Source organism: Pelodiscus sinensis, chromosome 3 (genome assembly GCF_052426305.1).
Source record: "Pelodiscus sinensis isolate ZL-2025 chromosome 3, ASM5242630v1, whole genome shotgun sequence".
Classification (NCBI taxonomy): domain Eukaryota; kingdom Metazoa; phylum Chordata; order Testudines; family Trionychidae; genus Pelodiscus; species Pelodiscus sinensis.
Genome location: NC_143054.1, coordinates 3145996 through 3163713, shown reverse-complemented (window position 1 = coordinate 3163713; position 17718 = coordinate 3145996). Strand labels below are relative to the sequence as shown.

Below are 17718 nucleotides of genomic sequence, written 5' to 3'. Positions count from 1 at the left end.
GAGGACCCTCCCTCTTATCCCATGATAACTTACTTTACTTAAGAGCCTTTAGTGAGGGACCTTGCCAAAGGCTCTCTGGAAATGTCCACGTTTGTTGACCCCCTCAAAGAATTCCAGCAGATTAGTAAGGCAAGATTTCCCTTTACAGAAACTATGTTGACTTCCCCTAACAAATTATGTTCATCCAATATAATTGGAGAAGTGTTCCGGTCAAAAAACGAACACCAAGCAACCTTGAAGGCAAGAACATTAATGATCAGTGAGTTATGAGTTTTCCAGTGAGATATTTCCTGTTGCCTTTTGAGTGTATAGGATGACGGTGTGTTAGGTGCAGCAAGTATGTCAGGCCTGACACAAATTGCTCCATGGGCATGTGTGTCACAGGGGGTTGAGAAGTAGCAGGTCGTTCCACAAGTCTGTTGTCGTCCTCCAGAGAAAATCTTGGATCTTCCCCTAGAGCATCTGGTGCTGGCCAACGCCGGAGACAGAGATGCGGGGCTAGAAGGACTTTGGGTTTAATCCAGTCTGCCTATGCACTTTACAGACTGGGCATTGTCACCTCACAGATCCTGCTGCTCACCTGTATGTGCAAGAGACAGGACAGGGGTTTTGAAGTTTGCTGAACATGGTTAATGTGTCCTTTGTATCTTTTTTTTCCAGGGAAAGGAAAGTGAAAAACGTGAGTATTTGGAAACCTTAAAAAAAAAGTTATAATCTTTTAAAAAAAAGATAGAGAGAGAGAGAGAGAGAGAATACTTTCTATGAACAAAAATGAGAGCTACATGGTTTGTCTTTTGAAGACAAATGTTACACCCCCTCATATTATCAGTCCTAGGCAATGTTCCCTCTATTTGAAATTCACGCATGTAATACATTTTGTTGTATGCACCAAATCATGCCCAGATGTGCACCAGCAAATTGAAACACGTGGTGCCAGTTGTGGGAGGCTGTGGGTGCTCTGCTAATTAGCTAGGAGGCATTTGACTCTCTCCTGCCAATTGCTCAGTTTACAGGGAATGCTGGTCGAATAACAGCAAGTCCTGCTCACTGTAAGAGGAGCTATAGGATTAAATTTTGAAAAAATATTAGGCATTTATAGCATCCTTGGATCCTGTCTAGGTGTCACCTGCTCACCCCACACATGGGAGTCCCTCACTTGCTTTGTGTAGGTAAGAAAGAGAGAGCATAGCTCATAGTCAGGATACAATTACAAGAACTATTGGCATTTGTACCTCAGGAAGGAGGTTGATCATCAGCTAGAACCAGGTAAATATCCTGAGAGGCCCTGATGCAGTGGTGTGAGATCCAAGAACTCCTCTGAGCGCATCCCATCTCTGCAACAGACTCTATGTGTGTCCTTGAGAAAGCCACTTAACCTCTGTGCCATGGCTTCTCCATCTGTACAACTGGGGCAGCAGGGCTGTCCACATACATGGCTGTCCACATACATGGCAGCCCTGAGGAATGCAAGAGGTTAGAACTTCAGAAGCTGAGCAACGTTGACAACAAAACTGAGTGGAATCCACCCTTTATTCCCATAATCCCAGTAGTGCCCAAATACCTCACAAAGCTTCTTGAAATTCCTGGGTGAGGTTCTTTGCCTTGAGTAAGGTTGGAAGGCAGCTTAGATGGTCCCTGTTGGCCTTCACATCTACTGGAGAATTTTGGCAAGTTTTGGAACTACCTTCAATAGCTCTAATGTCTTTCCATGCGTAGAAACCCATAAGAAATGAACACGACGCCATTATAGAAAGGAACACAACGGTGAAACTGGAGAAGGGCAGCAAAATGAAGGAGAAGCTCCAGGTAAAGTTAGAACCCCAAATGCTCTGGTTTCCGTTGCATGACTACAGGATAGGGTGGTGTGAGGGGTCCTGGTACCCCCTAAGGGGTCCGTATCGTAAGTCACATCCCCGGGGATCCCCGAGACCTCTGCACCCAAAAAACCCAGCTCCCTTCCCTTTGTCCCCAAACTTCCCAGACCAGTTCCGTTAGTCCCCCAAAGTCCTGAGGCTAATTCTGTCTGCCGTGTGGACTTGTCTTCAAGAGAGGTAGGGGAGCTCGGGCCCTCCCTCACCTCCGGGCCCCAACCCAGGACCCTGAAGGCAGAGATATTCCCCACTGCCAGGACATGGTGGGGTCCCTAGCTGAAACATGCCAACCCCTTCCGGGACCAACAGCCCTGTCCTGAGTCGCTTCCTACCTCCCCCGATCCTTAGGGGTCATGTGAGTCCGTCAGGTACCTCCCCATTCCACTGCACTGTGCCAGTTGCCCAGTCGCAATATTTGCCACTAGGTCTTCCGCGTCTCCACTTCGGCTCTGCCCTTTCAGACCTGCACTGCCTTCGTCATGGGGTAGTTGCTACACCTGGTCAGGCTCTCCCATAGCTCAGAATCCGGTGGTACCTGCCAGGGAGGCTGTGTCTATAGTCAGTCCAGGGGTTTGGAGGAAGTGGGGGTTCTGTCCCCCTGCCAGCGCTGAAGCCGGGTTCAAGGCGGACCCTCTCCTCCGTCCCCTCCTCAGTTCTCCCCACCTGGCTTTCTCCTTCCTCCCCACCCCCGCCTTCGGCCCGGGCCTCTTTATATGCCCTATCTTGTGCTGGGCTCCTCGGCAGGAGGCGTTCCCCCTGGGTCCCGGTGGCCGCCAGATTCAGCCCTGCCACCTGGGAACAGGTGTTGCAGCGCCGCCATCGCGGCGTGTGCACACCCCAGAGCACCACACCACCACCAATAGGGCAGGGTCCAGACACCCTATCAAAGGCCGTTATACCCCATGCAAATGTAGGCAGAATTGGGATCAATGTATTGACATAAGAAAGCTGCTCCAATATGACTCAGCCAAGCTTTTAGACCTGCCATGGGTATGCTGGCTAGTGAGTGGGCTGCATGAGTGACCCTCCTTCATCTCAATGTTCCGCAAGATGGTTGTAACCCAGACGGTCTCCCGGGATAGGCCAGCTTTGCTCACTGCGCTTGAGAGCATCAAACTTGCAGAGGTGCTGACTGAACTGTAGCAGCTCAGTGATTGGAGGCCGAGGGAGCATGTGACTCACACAGTCAATGTCGTGTGCCATCAGCATGCCCCTCGCTTCCTGTGCCCTGGCTTTGTGCATGTCACTTTAGTAAGGGTATGTTACACTTCAGAATTTTGTCGGTAAAATGGCTGTTTTTCCAACAACCTGAGTTACGGCCACACTGCAATCGCGTTCTTCTGAAAGTAAATCAAAGAACAGAGGGGTTTTCCGGTGTTGGTAACTCTCTTTCTACAAGGAAGAAACCTTTTTCCCAAAGAGCTCTTTTGGAAAAAGGTGTGTGTGGACGGGGAAGAGGGAGTTCTTTCTCAAGAAGAGGAAAGAGGAAAAAGCACAGGTGCCCTGGTGGCCATTCTGCCCAAAGTAATCACAGCTCACATGTGAGATAGTGTCCATTCCGTGTGGACGCTATCTGTCAAAAAAGCAGATCGATTTTTCAGTGCGCTGTATGGATACTCTCGTTCCGAAGAAGTATTTTTGGAAGAGGCCTGCAGTCTAGACGTAGCCTAACACTGGTAGGAAAAAAACAATGCGGATGGAAAAGACTAGAATCTGACATCCCTGTGTGTGGGCAGTGGTAACAAAATGCTTCATGGGCCACACGTAGGAACCCGATGGGCCACAGGCCGCCCACCATTTCCCTACAGTATCTGTCCCTGGTAGTGCCCGGATAAATTCTACGTGGCTAAGGAATTTGGCGGATTTGCTTGCCTCAGCGGCTCCCAACAGTCTGCAGTTGTAGGCCCCATTCCCGGGGCTGTAGTTTGCCGTTTGTTGAGCTCTTTGCATCCTTGGTGAGTGTAGGGTATAACAGGGATCAAGCTCCAGAGTCCGTTTCTCCGAGTGGAAATGGGGAGGTGGGTGTTGGGGGGAACCCGGGCCCCCCGCTACTCCGTGTTCCAGCCTAGGGCTCTGGGACACCTGCTAGGAGACAGCTCCAGGACCCCATGGCTACTTCCCCACACCTTCCTCAGGGTATGTCTACACTACAAAGTTAGTTCGAACTAACAGACGTTAGTTCAAACTAACTTTCATAGGCGCTACACTAGTGCTCCGCTAGTTCAAATTTAATTCGAACTAGCGGAGCGCTTAGTTCGAACTAGGTAAACCTCATTCCACGAGGATTAAGCCTAGTTCGAATTTACTAGTTCGAATTAAGGGCTGTGTAGACCCTTAATTCGAACTAGTGGGAGGCTAGCCCAGGGAAACTCGTCTGTCCCCCTCCCGGCCCCGGACTCCTTACAGGGGTATGGGCTGGCTACGGTGCCCGTGCGAGGTGCAAGCCTGCCAGCACCCAGCCAGCAGACCCTGCACCTGGCACGGATTGAGCCGCCCACCTGATGCCCCCCAGCCCTCCCCCTCTTCCTGGGCCCAGGCTGGTGGCTCTCGGGAGCTTGCCCGGGACCGCAAGAGGCGGGCACCCACCTGGGCTAGTGCGGACATCGTGGACCTCGGCACAGGAAAGTGGCATCTAGGGCAGGAGAGCTGCCAGCCTGGCCACCCAGGAGCAGGTGTGCATGAAAATCAAGGGGGTCCACCGAGACCCAGATTTGTTCAATAAAGACAGATTCCATTTTGGAAGAAACGTTATCTTTATTTTGTACATCGAGAAGAGGGGCTAGGGAAGAGTAAGTGGAAGGAGGTGAGGGAGGAATGGGACACGAGCCCCCGATGGGGAGGACTGGGCTGGCTCTGCGGGCTTCTGGGGGTGGAAGCTCTCCTGCAGCCCCCCAGTTGCCCCCTTTCCCCAGATGGCAGCCTGCGGCAAGTGCAGCCGGGCTGATGGCCGAGTGGTGTGATGTGCCCAGTGTGGTAGTCCGGACACTCCAAGCCAGGACTGCTTTGCAAGCGGGGCACCCCTGTCTGTCCGGGATGGGGGTCGGGACCCTTTAAGCACAGCCCTCGGCTAGCCTGAGACAGCATCTTCATGCTCTAAGTCCTCCTCTGATGCCCTGCCGGCACTGCTTCCGGCCATCCTTAACCCCGGTTCAGGGTCCACTTAATGTGGACATGCTAGTTCAAATTAGCAAAACGCTAATTCGAACTAGTTTTTTAGTCTGGATCCGTTAGTTCGAATTAGCTTAGTTCGAATTAACTAATTCGAACTAAGTTAGTTCAAATTAGCGCTGTAGTGTAGACATACCCTCAGCCCTTTCCTTCTCTCCAGTTTGTCCTGCTAGTTGTGGGCTCCTTTCCTCCTACTCCCGGCGCCTCTCTCCTCCTTCCTCCCAGCTGCACACCCCCTACCACTGCCCACAGCTTCTTTTCTAGCCAGTCTGAATTGGTTTTCTTAATTGCCCCCAGTTGTCCTAATTGGCCCAAGCTGCCTGACTCTGCCGGCCTGGTCAATTAGCCCCAGGTTTTCCTCCACCCCCACATTGCCTCTGTTGGTTCTAAACCAGCCCCTCACTGTTACCCTGGGAACAGAGATCTCATCGGTGTGAGGATTATACAGCTCCCCTCCATTGCTTTCTTATAGCCGTCTGCTCTGACCCTGTCACAGTGTTTGTGTGTGTGTCTTGTGTGTGTTTTAGAAAACTCTGGAAAGTGATCTGGAGCTCCTGCAGAACCCTGATCTAGTTTACACCGTCAGCGCCAAAGAATACTGGGAAGGGAAGTATCTCACGAAGGAGGAGACAGGTAACGTGCACTGGTTTCCTCTTACCTGAGTTGCTAACGCTTCATTGCCCAGGGTACTTTCTCTGCTTAAAATCACAGAACCCCAGGGCTGGCAGAGACTTCAGGAGGTAGCGAGTCCAGCCCCCTGCCCAACGCAGGACCCACCCCAATTCAATCATCCCAGACAGGGCTTGATCCAGCTGGGACTTGAACAACCCTAGAGATGGAGATTCCACCCCCTCCCTAGGGAACCCATCCCAGTGCTTCCCCACCCGCCTAGGGAAATCGTTTGTCCTAGTATCCAACCTAGACCTCCCCCACTGTAACTTGAGACCATTGCTCCTCGTTCTGCCGTCTGTCTCCACTGAGCCCAGCCTCTCTCCATCCTCTTTGGAATCCCCCTGCAGGGATTTGAAGGCTGCTATCAAATCCCCCCTCGCTCTTCTCTTCTGCAGACTAAACAAACCCAAATCCCTCAGCCTCTCCTCATAGGTCATACGCTCCAGTCACTGAATCATTTTGGTTGTCCTCCGCTGGATCCTCTCCAATGATTCCACATCCTTTTTGTAAAGGGGAAGGTGGGGAAACTGGATGCAACACTCCAGATGTGGCCTCACTAGTGCCAGATAAAGGGGAATAATCACTTCTCTAGATCTGCTGAATATGCTCCTCCTAATGCATCCTAATGTGCTGTTAGCCTTCTTGGTTCTTCTTGGCTAGAAGGGCACCCCTTTGACTCATATCCAGCTTCTCATTCACTGTAATCCCCAGGGCTTTTTTTACTGAACTGCTGCTCAGGCGTTTGGTCCCCAGCCTATAACAATGCTTGGGATTCTTCCATCCCAAGGGCAGGACTCTTCACTTGTCCTTGTTGAACCTCATCAGATTTCTTTTGTCCCAAACCTCCAATTTGTCTAAGTCACTCTGGACCCTATCCCTGCCCTCCAGCATATCTACCTCTCCCCCTAGCTTAGTGTCATCTGCAAACTTGCTGAGGGTGCAGTCCAGCCCCTCATCCAAGTCATTTATAAAGATGTTGAACAAAACCGGCCCTAGAACTGATCCTTGGGACATTCTACTTGAAACCGACTGCAAACCAGACATTGAGCCATCGATCACGACCCGTTGGGCCCAACAGTCTAGCCAGCTTTCTATCCATCTTACTGTCCATTTATCCAATCTATACTTCCTTAACTTACTGGCAACAATATTGTGGGAGATGTATCAAAAGCTTTGCTAAAGTCAAGATATATCACATCCACTGACTTCCCCACGTCAGCAGAGCCAGTTACTTTGTCATAGACGCTAATGAGATTGGTCAGGCAGGATTCGCCGTTGGTGAATCCATGTTGACTATTCGTGATCATTTTCCCCTCTTCCAAGTTCATCAAAATAGATTCCTTGAGGATCCCCTCCATGATTTTTCCAGGGTCTGAGGTGAGGCCAACTGGTCTGTAATTCCCTGGTTTGTCCTTCCCTTTTCTAAAGATGGGCACTACATTTGCCTTTTTTCAATCATCCAGGATCTCTACCGATCTCCACGAGTTTTGAAAGATAATGGCCAACGGTCCTGCAATGACATTTGCCAACTCCCTCAGGACCCTCGGATGCATTAAATCCAGGCCCATGGATCTGTGTGTGTCTAGCTTTTCTAAATAGTTCTTAACTTGTTCTTTCTCCACCGAGGGCTGCCCACCTCCTTCCCATACTGCGTTGCCTAGTGCAGTGGTTCTCAACCGTGGGCCATATGGCTTCCCAGGGACCACACCCTGCCTCTATGCTGGCCACATGGAAAAAACGGAACATTAGGTAAATTATGTACCGTTCTTTCCAACTAACACCGGCTATGAGGGGGCCACAGAGGTAAATGAGGCTCAGAAGGGGGCCATGAGCATAAAAAAGTTGAGAAACACTGGTCTAGTGCAGTAGTCTGGGAGCTGAACTTGTTTGTGAAAACAGAAGCAAAAAAAGAATTGAGTACTTCAGCTTTCCCCACATCATCTGTCACTAGGTTACCTCCCTCCTCCAGTAAGGGCCCCACATACTCCCAGATAACCCTCTTATTGCTAACATGCCTGTAGAAACCTTTTTTGTTTCCCATCACATCCCTTGCTAGCTGCAATTCCAATTGTGCTTTCGTCTTTCTGGTTACTCCCCTGCATGCTGAAGCAATGTATTTATTCCCCTCCCTAGTCATCTGTCCAAGTTTCCACTTCTTATAAGCTTCCTTTTTGTGTCTAAGCTTGCCAGGGATTTCCTTGTTAAGCCATTCTGGTCGCCTACCACATTTGCTTTCCTTACTGCATATCGGGATGGTTTGTTCCTGTGCCTTCAATAGGCTTCTTTAAAATCCAGCCAGCTCTCCTGGACTCCTGTCCCTTTCATGTTACATCCCAGGGGATCCTGCCCATCAGTTCTCTGAGGCTAGGTCTACACTGCTGCGGTTTTTTTGGAAGAAACTATGCAAATTATGCACCGCAATTTGAGAGCTTTTTCAGATTTCTTTTCTGGAAGAGGCTTTTCCGCCATATGGCCCCGTCAAGATGGGACCAAATGGAAAAGCTGCCTCTTTTGGAGGAGCCCTTATTCCTTGTAGAATGAGATAGACAGGGTTCCCCGAAAGAGCGTGTCTGCTCTTCCACAAAAAAAGTGGAAGAGCAAACGCATCCCCTGGATGTGGCAGGGTTTTTTCAGGATAACTTCGGTATCCCGGAAAACCCTCACAGAGTAGACATAGCCACAGGGCATCAGCAGATGTCAGGGTCCCCCATGGGAACCAGGGTCTGGGATCTTCTCTCAGTTGTCTGAAGAAAGCCTCATCTCCTTCATCCATCAGATGTGGTCAACAGCAGATGCAGACCACAACATCACCCCGTTGCTCCTGACTCTAAGCTTAACTCTCAACAGGCTTTTCTCCCTCTTTATACTGCAGCACGGAGCAATCCTACTGCTCTCTGACATACAGAGCCACTTCTCCTCCTTATCCCTCTGCCTGTTCTTCCTGAACAGTTTACACCCTTCCCTGGCCGTGCTCCAGTCATGTGAGTCATCCCACCAAGTCTCTGTTATTCCAGTCACATCACAGCTCTTTGACTGGGCCAGGACTTCCAGTTCCTCCTGTTTGTTTCTCAGGCTTCTGGTGTTCATGTACAAACAACTTAGATAACTAGCTGATCGCCTGCCCTTCTCCGTTTGAATCAGGGGTCCTCCTCTGTTGCTCCTTCCTCGTTGTGTCCCTGCCCAGCATTGCATATTGCTATCTGTGCTTCTCTTACTGGTGACGGGCTCTCTTCACAAGAGCAGGAATTTGGTTCCAAGGCCCATGCAGATGCTTTCCCCCCCAAACTCTGGGGATTACATTTCTTCTTTGAGATGTGTTGCTCATGCCCATGCCACTGAGGTGTGCACGCACTGTGTGCACCACTGTCAGAAGGCGTTCCTTGGCTGTACCCATTGGGTTGGCTGTGGAGCCCTGTGGAGCGATTCCGGCGTGGTGGTGAAAGTGGAACCCACTGACCAACCCCGTCATCTGCTCAGTTCCTTCTTCCTGTCGGCAAGGGTTGTTGGCACAGCATAATCTTTTATGTCCTACAAGTGCCCCTTAGGGACATGCCTACAGTAGGAAACTAGTTCGAACTAAATTCGACTTAGTAACTCCCGATTTGACAAAATTGAACTAGCAGGTCCCCACTTAGGGGGATCCTTGAAATGAGACCCAGGCAGGTTTCCTGAGTGTGGATGCACGACCTCGACGTAGAGCCCCAGGAAGCAGGGGGAGTCCTTGGCTGGAATGTCTCTGGAGAGTCGTTATTTTGAAAAAGCTGCACCGGAGCAGGCCGCACACCACGTCTTTCCTGTAACCATGAGAGGTGCCTATAGTAAAGGGGGCCTACACAAATTATTCATAACGCTTGCAACAGGGTTGATTGCAATGGCAACAGGCTTTTGCTTAACAACAGGCCTTTCGGCCCAACAGTCTACTTCCCCACCACCACCCCGCCCATGAATGACTGCCCGGTCTCCTTCCCCTCAAAAGCAGCAGGTGTGTAACCAGCAGCCCCCTCGGCTCTTAGTATGTTTGGATGGGCCATGCCAGCTGCCCTCTTCCCTCCTCTTACACGCAGGGCTCTCTGGAGCTGAGAGCCCCCCCCTCCCCGCAAGCTATGTTCCCCCGAGGGAAAGGGGCTATGTTTTTGGATGGAGAAGGAGCCGAGTTCTTTTCCCAGAACATGGCTGGATGACGAAGGGATAGCAATCCCTTCACCCTATCTAAACTACAGCTTACTCCCTCAGCATTGTCAAGGGCTGGGCGGGGGGGGGGAGGGGCAATCGTTGCTGGACCAGAGAGTCCTGGATCTGAGAGGTTCCCCCAGCACTCTGATCTATTCTTGTGGTCCCCCCAGAGGTGGTAGCGAGGCCGTCGACCGTGCTGCATCCATGTTGGGGGTCCGGTCGCCCTTGCTGCACCGCGCAGGGCACGAAGCTTTGCACAGCCCCACACCCTTCGCCCTGCTGTCCCCCACTGGGCTGGCGGCCCGGCTCACCTCTGCCTCTCTGTGCCCTTCCAGAGATCCCCAAGCTGAGAGAGCACGTCAGGACTGTCTATCGCAAGGAGAAGAAGAAGCAGCTGGAGGGTTATATGTCTGAGGTTCACAGCGCTGTCCTGCTGGCCCAGAACAACTTTACGAAAGAGGCGATGGTATGGCTAGAACGGCCGGGGGGATGTTCTGATCTGCCTGCTGCAGGGGATATTACCCTCTCCTCACACCGCAGCCGCTTCCCTGCGCCTTCTCTCCATTGCCTCTCCCAACCCTGGGCCTTCGAGTCAGGCTGCCCGCTCTCCAGGTCCTAACAGGGAACAAATGCAAAGACTGGGCTCCAAAAAGCTAGGAATGAGCTGGCCAGCATGTAAATGCATCTGGGCGGAGCTGGAGCTGTCCAGCTGTGTGCCATAGACACTGGACTGCTGACGGCTAATGAGGATGGTTCAAATGAGGGAAAGGGGCTATGTTTTCGGATGGAGGAGGATCCGAGTTCTTTCCCCAGAGCATGGCTGGATTACGAAGGGATTGCAATCACTTCACCCTGTAAACTACAGCTTACTCCCTCAGCATTGTCAAGGGCTGCACTTCTCTAGGGACGGGGTGTGGAGTTTAGGAGGGAGGTGGATGCAGAAGGAGATCAGGGTAGAGAACAGGTGCAGGAGGGTGTGTGGACTCTGGGAGGAGGCTATGACCTGGGGCAGGGAATTGGGGTGCAGGGTCCAGGAGAGAGCAGGGGTGCAGGAGTGAATTTTGAGAGGGGGAGGGGTGTAGTAGGGTTATGGGGTCTGGGAGGGAATTGTAACCTACGGGGTGCACAGAGGGTTTGGGTGGTGACCTGGGGCAGGGAGTTAGGAAGGGGGAGGGTCTGGGGTGCAAGAGACAGGCTCTGACCAGGAGTCCTTTACCTTCGGTGGCTGCCAGCCAGCAGCCCAGCTGGGTCCCTGAGGCAGGCTCCCTCCTGCAGTGGCCCCGGCCACTGGAGTCCCCTGCATGTGCCACACAGAACCTCACACCCGTGTGTGTGTGGGGGGGGTGGCAACAGACTTTGCATGCCCTTCCCCCTCCCCCAGGCCAGTCATCAGAGCTGGGAGTGGGGCCTGGGACAGGGGAGCTCATGAACTCTCTCTTCTCCTGCCAGGGCAGGCCAGGGGCTGCAACAAATGGCGTGGCGGGCCGGGTCCGGCTGGCGGGCTGTGTCGCGCCTTCCCCAGTGTTGCCCCAGACTGAAACACAACGTTGCCCCCAGCGTAGACGCCCCCCCCTTGCAAAGCCCCTTTCCCATCGGCAAGTTGGGGTTTGATGATGACTCTCCAGGCTTAGCTAATGTCTTTATCCCTGGGGACAAAATCAGCTCTTCACACCTGGGGGGGGGGGGGGGGGTGTGTGTGTCTGTGGCTGGGTGAAGCAGAGAAAGGAGGTGGAAAAACAACATCCACAGAGATTCTGATCTCTCCTTCCCTGTCATCGACACGTGAAACCACCACCGGCTGCCTCTGCCAAGGCAGCCACACGCTGGAACTTTCCCACTAGCCCTGCTGTCACTTCCCGCCAACCCTTCCCCCGTGGGCGGCAGGTACGCTGGGCAGGGGGAGGCTTTGCCTTCCCAACCTGCCAGCGAAGCCCCACCCACCTGCTGCCTGCTGGAGGCATTCTGGGGGGGGAGTGTTGGTGCCCCCCAGTTTCTGCTCTCCTAGTGCTCTGGGGAGGCTAGAGCAGTGCACTGCCCGGCCTCCCAGTGGTGCTGGGGAGGGGCAGGGATGCATCTTGGCTCCCATGGGGATGGGGCATTGACAGAAGGGGAGGGACATGAGCAGAAGGGGCGGGGCTTGCCTCCCTTAGCCCTACCTTCACCCACTGCCCAAGCCCTGACCTCTCCCCTTGCAGCAGCCTCCAGTGCCACGTCGCACTCGAGGGCTTTGGCTCCGTACCAACGCAGGATGCCCCTGGCTGGACGGGTGACCCCCTCTTCCAGCGCATTGTGCTCCTTAGGTGCCTGCCAGGCAGGGGCTGTTTGAAGCCAGGCCCGCGCTGCAGGTCTGAGCAGAAATCAGAACAGGTCCCTTCATTTTGCCTCCTGCCTTGGCAGCGCAGTGACGTGGCCTCTGCCCTTCTGCTGTTGCAGGATCTCTACCAGCAGAGCGACCTGGAAAGCTTCGTGGAGGGCAAGATCGAGGCTTTGGAGAAGGAGATTGAGAAGTGTTTTGCCCAGCTGGAGCAGCCCCTTGACAAAGGCCTGGAGGAAGCAAAGATCTCTCATGCTGATGTTCTCCCACAGCTCATTTCGGTGAGTTGCAGACTCTCCACTGAGCCCATGTGGGCAGCTTCTGTTCTCCGGCCACCATCTGCCTCTGCTGTGGCGTTCCAGTGGCTTATGAACTGTGGTGACATGAATCATGAATCAGAGACCTCAGAAGGCATCAAGTCCAGCCCCCTGCCCAAAGCAGGACCAACCCCAGCTCAATCATCCCAGCCAGGGCTTTGTCCAGCAGGGACTTAAACACCTTTAGAGATGGAGATTCCACCCCCCTCCCTAGGGAACCCAGCCCAGGGCTTCCCTACCACGTGCTTTGGGGTCTGGGCAGGAAAATCCTAAGAGGGCTAACTGGTATCGGGTCTTGAGAGGAGGAATTTGGGTTTGTCTAGACAGTATTTGGTCCTGCCGTGAGGGCAGGGGACTGGACTCGATGACCTCGCGAGGTCCCTTCCAGTCCTAGTGTTCCATGATTTGTAAAGAGCGTTAGATAAAAGCCACTGGAGGAGAGCAGCACCTTGTTCTTCCAGCGGTGCCAGGAGTCGGTGGGTCCTCACGCTGGTGAATGGAGATTTCTGCGAGCAGCACCTGGCTGCGCCATGCACGAGCCGTAGCCGTCTCATGGTGCCATTGGCATCTGTTGACTGAGGGCACAGATCCTTTGTTTCCTTCCCTACCAGCCAGAGTAGCAGACCGAGCTCTCAGGCAGCACGACTCTTTAGCTTAGAAAAATCAACCCTTCTGGGTCTAGTGCAGCCCTGGCCTAAGAATTCTGTCCTTTCCAAAAGCGTCCTGGAGGGTCAGACATCCCCATTCTAATGGATGGGCCAGCGTAGGTATACAGGATGGCCATAGTTTCCAGTTGGTATCATGGGGAAGCACTCGCCACGTCTTTAGGAAAATTAACGTTGTGTGCTCACAAAACACACTGCAGATGAGAGACCTGGTCAGCTGCTTGCGGCGCCCCGTGGAGACCTTTAAGTGAAAGTGTTTAGATGGGAACTCTGCTTATCCAGACCCCTCCCTCTTTTGCATCTGCCATGAACAATCAGATAGAAGGTGTCCGTGTAACAGCGCGCACAACAAATCACTTTCCTTGAGCACAGGGAGGGCAGGTGCTTGGAGGAAACAACACTCCTTCCCCCCACTCCCTTCCCCGTATGCCTACAGTCGGATTCTGGGGGCAGAGAATGGGTGTGGCCAGGAAGGCAACACCTCCCCCTGCCTAGCGTTCTGCCATCTCGTTCCGCAGACTGTTCTCTGCAATCTCAGTGGGTTCAGCCCCCTGTGGACTCCGGCTATTTGTCGAGGTCCTGAGCCAGAGCAGCTCCCTTCTTCTCTCCTCTCTGCCTAGCCGGGCACCCACCTGCTCAGCCCTTGCAGCTCCTTTTATATGAACCTGCTGGGCTCTGATTGGCTGTCGCTAGCCCTTCAGGGACACGTTGCTATGGTTTCCAAGATGGCTCCTCTGGAGAGGCCTCTCTACACTGGCCCAGAGGACCCACCTTCACTGCTCTGCTCATCCTTCATGGCTGTTTCCAGGGGGAGGGTGTACTAGTTCTGCAGGGCCATGTCACAGGGTGGCTCCCAGCACGCAGGGGCCTACAGTTCTACAAATTGTCAGTCGTATCCCCCGTACTCACTGTGTTGCAATTGTGTTTCCAATTGTCCAGCGCAACACCAACCGGAACAGCAACCAAGGTTTCCACAGGACCCTGAAAGCCTTGTGCCAGAAGAACGGGGTGTACATGTCCCCCACCTTCGGCTACCTGGACCTCAACACCGCCCTGGCTCAGCCCATCTATGATGCAATCGACCCCGTGTTTGCAGAAATATTCAGGAGAGACGACCCCTGCCCTGTACAGGCTGCAGAGATATCGAGCTCCCTTTGGTAGGGCTGTCTGCCCCCCCCCCCCGTGACCCCCGGTTCCTGCCCCTCCCGGGTAACCTAATCCGGTGGAGTTTCCTCTCCCTTCCCCCCAGCTTCCCTAACCTCACTGCAGCCATGGCATGAGCTTCTTTCGGGGGTAGAACCTGGGTGTACAGAGGGCCGGACATGTCTGCACTGTGACCCAGCGGCCCTGGTAGTGCAGCATGTTCTCACACAGAGGAAGGGGGAACAGTTTTTGGGCCGGAGGCCATTGACCCACCAAAAAATCAGTCAGGGGGCCGAACACAAGTGAGAGGCCATGAAATCTCCCAAATCTTCACTGGGGGGGGGGGTCCTGACTGGGATGGAGGGAGACACTCCCTGCCTACCCCTCACACACCAGAGCCTGGGGGGAGGAGAGAAGGTGCTGGGGGAGGGGGGCGTGAAGCACCAGTGTGTGCTCCCCAGTGCTGAAGGGGAGCCCCAAGCCTCATGGGCTGGATTCTGGGCCTTTGGTTCTGGCCCATAGACCTGATGCAGTAAACACCACAGGGCCGACAACTTCCTTCACGGCCCTGGCTGGTCCTGGCGCTCTGTGTCGGCCCAGCAGCAGGGACAGGAAGAGGCCGGGCAAGAAGCTGAACTTCCTAGCTGGAGTGCTGGGCTGGCCTCGGGCCTGACTCCGGCTGTTCGCTCTTCCCCAGCGCCTCGCTGAGGCCGTGCCTGGACAAGTTCAGAGTCTCAGTCCAGGTGAAGATCCAAGACATCAGGCAGACGAGGGCTGTGACCAGTGATAACTGGAAGATCAAGTTCTTCATTGAGGAGGTAAGTGGAGGATCAGCAAAGAGGGGGGATGCTGCACCACCAGCCAGTGCTCCTGGAGCGGGAGACGTCCAGCTCTGCCCCACCCTGCCCCACCTTCTCCCTTCTCCAAGGACCCCACACCACCTTGATTTCTCCTCCGTCCCACTCTGTCCCTGACCACCTGGTCTTGCCCCATTCCACCTCACTCCTGAGCACCACCCTACTCCTGAGTCTCCTGGCGCCTCTGGCACTCTGGGGAACAGCTGAGGGCAGCAGGCAGAAGGTGCTGGGATGGGGGGGAAGGTGGAACAGATGGGGAGGATGCCTCTGGGTGCTTGGCCACCACTGTTTTTTTCCAGCACCAGACCACCCCTGGAGTCAGCTCTTCTGCTGTTCAGTGTATTGCCTGGTGTCCCTGTGGGGCCGATCACCCAGCAAGCAGGGCCGTGTTTAATGCAGGACCCCGGGACAGGGGAACTGTGTTGACTCCAGGGATGGTTTGGCTTTGCTGTGACTTAGAGCAACCCATGGGCATTTCAAAGTGACGCCAGCAGGAGCGGTTCCCCTAGGGACACCTCCCGCCCTTCCCAGTGACCAAGAACGGCCAAAGCACCAAGCAAGGTGATCCCAGAAACCCCACCATTCCTGCTGTAACGTGATCCCCGGACTGGGTTGGCTGGGCCCTACAGGGAAGGATGTCAGCCAACCCCCCAGCCCAGTGTCCTTGACACACCCAAGGGGAAGGCCTAGGGCCAGTCTGTGAGCCAAGCAGAATTTGTCTCTCTCTACCCACCAATGAAATAAATAGCAAGAGCTGAAAATCATCCCAGCCCACAGTGTGGGTCAGATATTCTGCTCAGCCCCATCTCCACCAGATTCCTGCCAAGTACGTGTCATGTCATTGTCCATGAGCAAAGCTCGAATGCATCGTATCATTGGAAAGCAGCCAGGCATGCCAAAGGACACCCCAGCGTGGGTGCTCATCCCCGTGGCTGGACAGAGAACCTGCTCCCTTAGGTTGCTGCTGAGTGTAGTTATTTGAAAGCACCAGAGCAGATCAGAACATCAGAACAGCCAGACGGGTCAGACCAAAGGTCCTTCCGGCCCAGGGTCCTGTCTGCCCACAGTGGCCAATGCCAGGGACCCCAGTGGGAGGGATCACAACCGGGGATCATCAAGTGATCCCTCCCCTGTTGCCCATTCCCAGCCTCTGCCAAACAGAGGCCAGTGACACCAGCCCTCCCCATCCTAGTTAATAGCCACTGATGGACCTAAACTCCATGAATGTCTAGTTCTTTTTTGAACCCTATTAAAGTCTTGGACTTCACCACATCCTCTGGCAAGGAGTTCCACAGGAGACTGTGCACTGAGTGAAGAAAAACTTTCTTTTATTTTTTTAAACCTACTACCTATTAATTTCCTTTGGTGACCCCTAGTTTTGATGTCATGGAAGCAAGTACTGTATATAGCTTTTCCTTATTCACTTTCTCCACACCACTCATGATTTCATAGACCTTGATTGTATCTCCCCTTAGTCTCCTCTTTTCGAAGCCGAAGAGTCCCAGTCTTTTTAATTTCTCTTCGTATGGGACTCATTCCTCATTGTTTTTGTTGCACTTTTCTGAACCTTTTTGAATGCCAAGAGATCTTTTTTGAGATGAGGTGACCACATTTGAACGCAGTGTTCAAGATGTGGTTGTACCATGGTTTTATTCAGAGGTCGTAAGATGTTCTCTGTCTTATCCTCTGTTCCTTTTTTAATGATTCTTAACATTCGGTTTGTTTTTTTGATGGATGCTGCATATGGAGTGACTATTTTCTGAGAATCATCCACAATGACTCCCAAGATCTTTTTTGAGTGGTTCTAGACAAATTAGTTCCCATCATTTTGTATGTAGAGTGGGGATTGTTTTTTCCAGTGTGCATTCCTTTACATTTATCAACATTAAAATTAGGTTTCTGGGCTCTGGTTCCTGTCCTTTGAGGAGAGACTCAAAGTTTGTACCCACAAGTTGGGAATCTTCAGATTCCAGCTAGAATTGTAGGGCTCAGTGCATGAGACCCAGGAGTTTGAAATCCAAGTTAGTTAGAAAGCACCAAGTGCTAGGCAGCCTTTAAGGTGGAAAAAGGATTGTGGAGATCACAGTTTGAATTCACCATTTGTGTCTAAACTCTGGCCTTAAAAATTCACACCTGCGTAGTCCACCTTAATTCTGGGTTGAACAGATAAGCAGTCCACACACACCCACACAGAGACACCCTGATCTGTGAGCGGTTCCACTGTCCCAAACCATTTCTTTAGCTCATTTTCACAAACAGGGATTGAAGAGACAATGGCAAATGCTTTAAATTGATTCCCACAGACTAACATCATCCTGAACACGCTGGAAAGGAAGATCCGGAAGAGGAAGATGGATATTTACTTCTCCCTGGTGCAGTCCATCCAAAGCGACTTACGACCTCACTATGAAGGTAGGACCCTTCTGCTGGGTAATCTCGAGCTTCCTGATGTGGGCTGACTCCCTGGCCAAGAGGCAGGGGTGGGGATGAGGATGAATTTGAACTTCATCCTCCAAAGTGGAAGAATGTCAGGTGAAA

General features: G+C 52.9%; 1 protein-coding gene across 1 annotated transcript in view; it reads left to right on the top strand.

Annotated features, from left to right (window-relative positions):
• Positions 1–17718, top strand: part of NUGGC (nuclear GTPase, germinal center associated) — a 56199-nt gene that overhangs the window by 22940 nt on the left and 15541 nt on the right. The window contains exons 9-16 of the mRNA XM_075925945.2: positions 661–679; positions 1717–1806; positions 5567–5672; positions 10220–10350; positions 12318–12479; positions 14120–14337; positions 15021–15141; positions 17484–17592. Coding sequence (XP_075782060.2) covers positions 661–679; positions 1717–1806; positions 5567–5672; positions 10220–10350; positions 12318–12479; positions 14120–14337; positions 15021–15141; positions 17484–17592 — 956 coding nt within the window. The remainder of the gene's footprint in view (positions 1–660; positions 680–1716; positions 1807–5566; positions 5673–10219; positions 10351–12317; positions 12480–14119; positions 14338–15020; positions 15142–17483; positions 17593–17718) is intronic.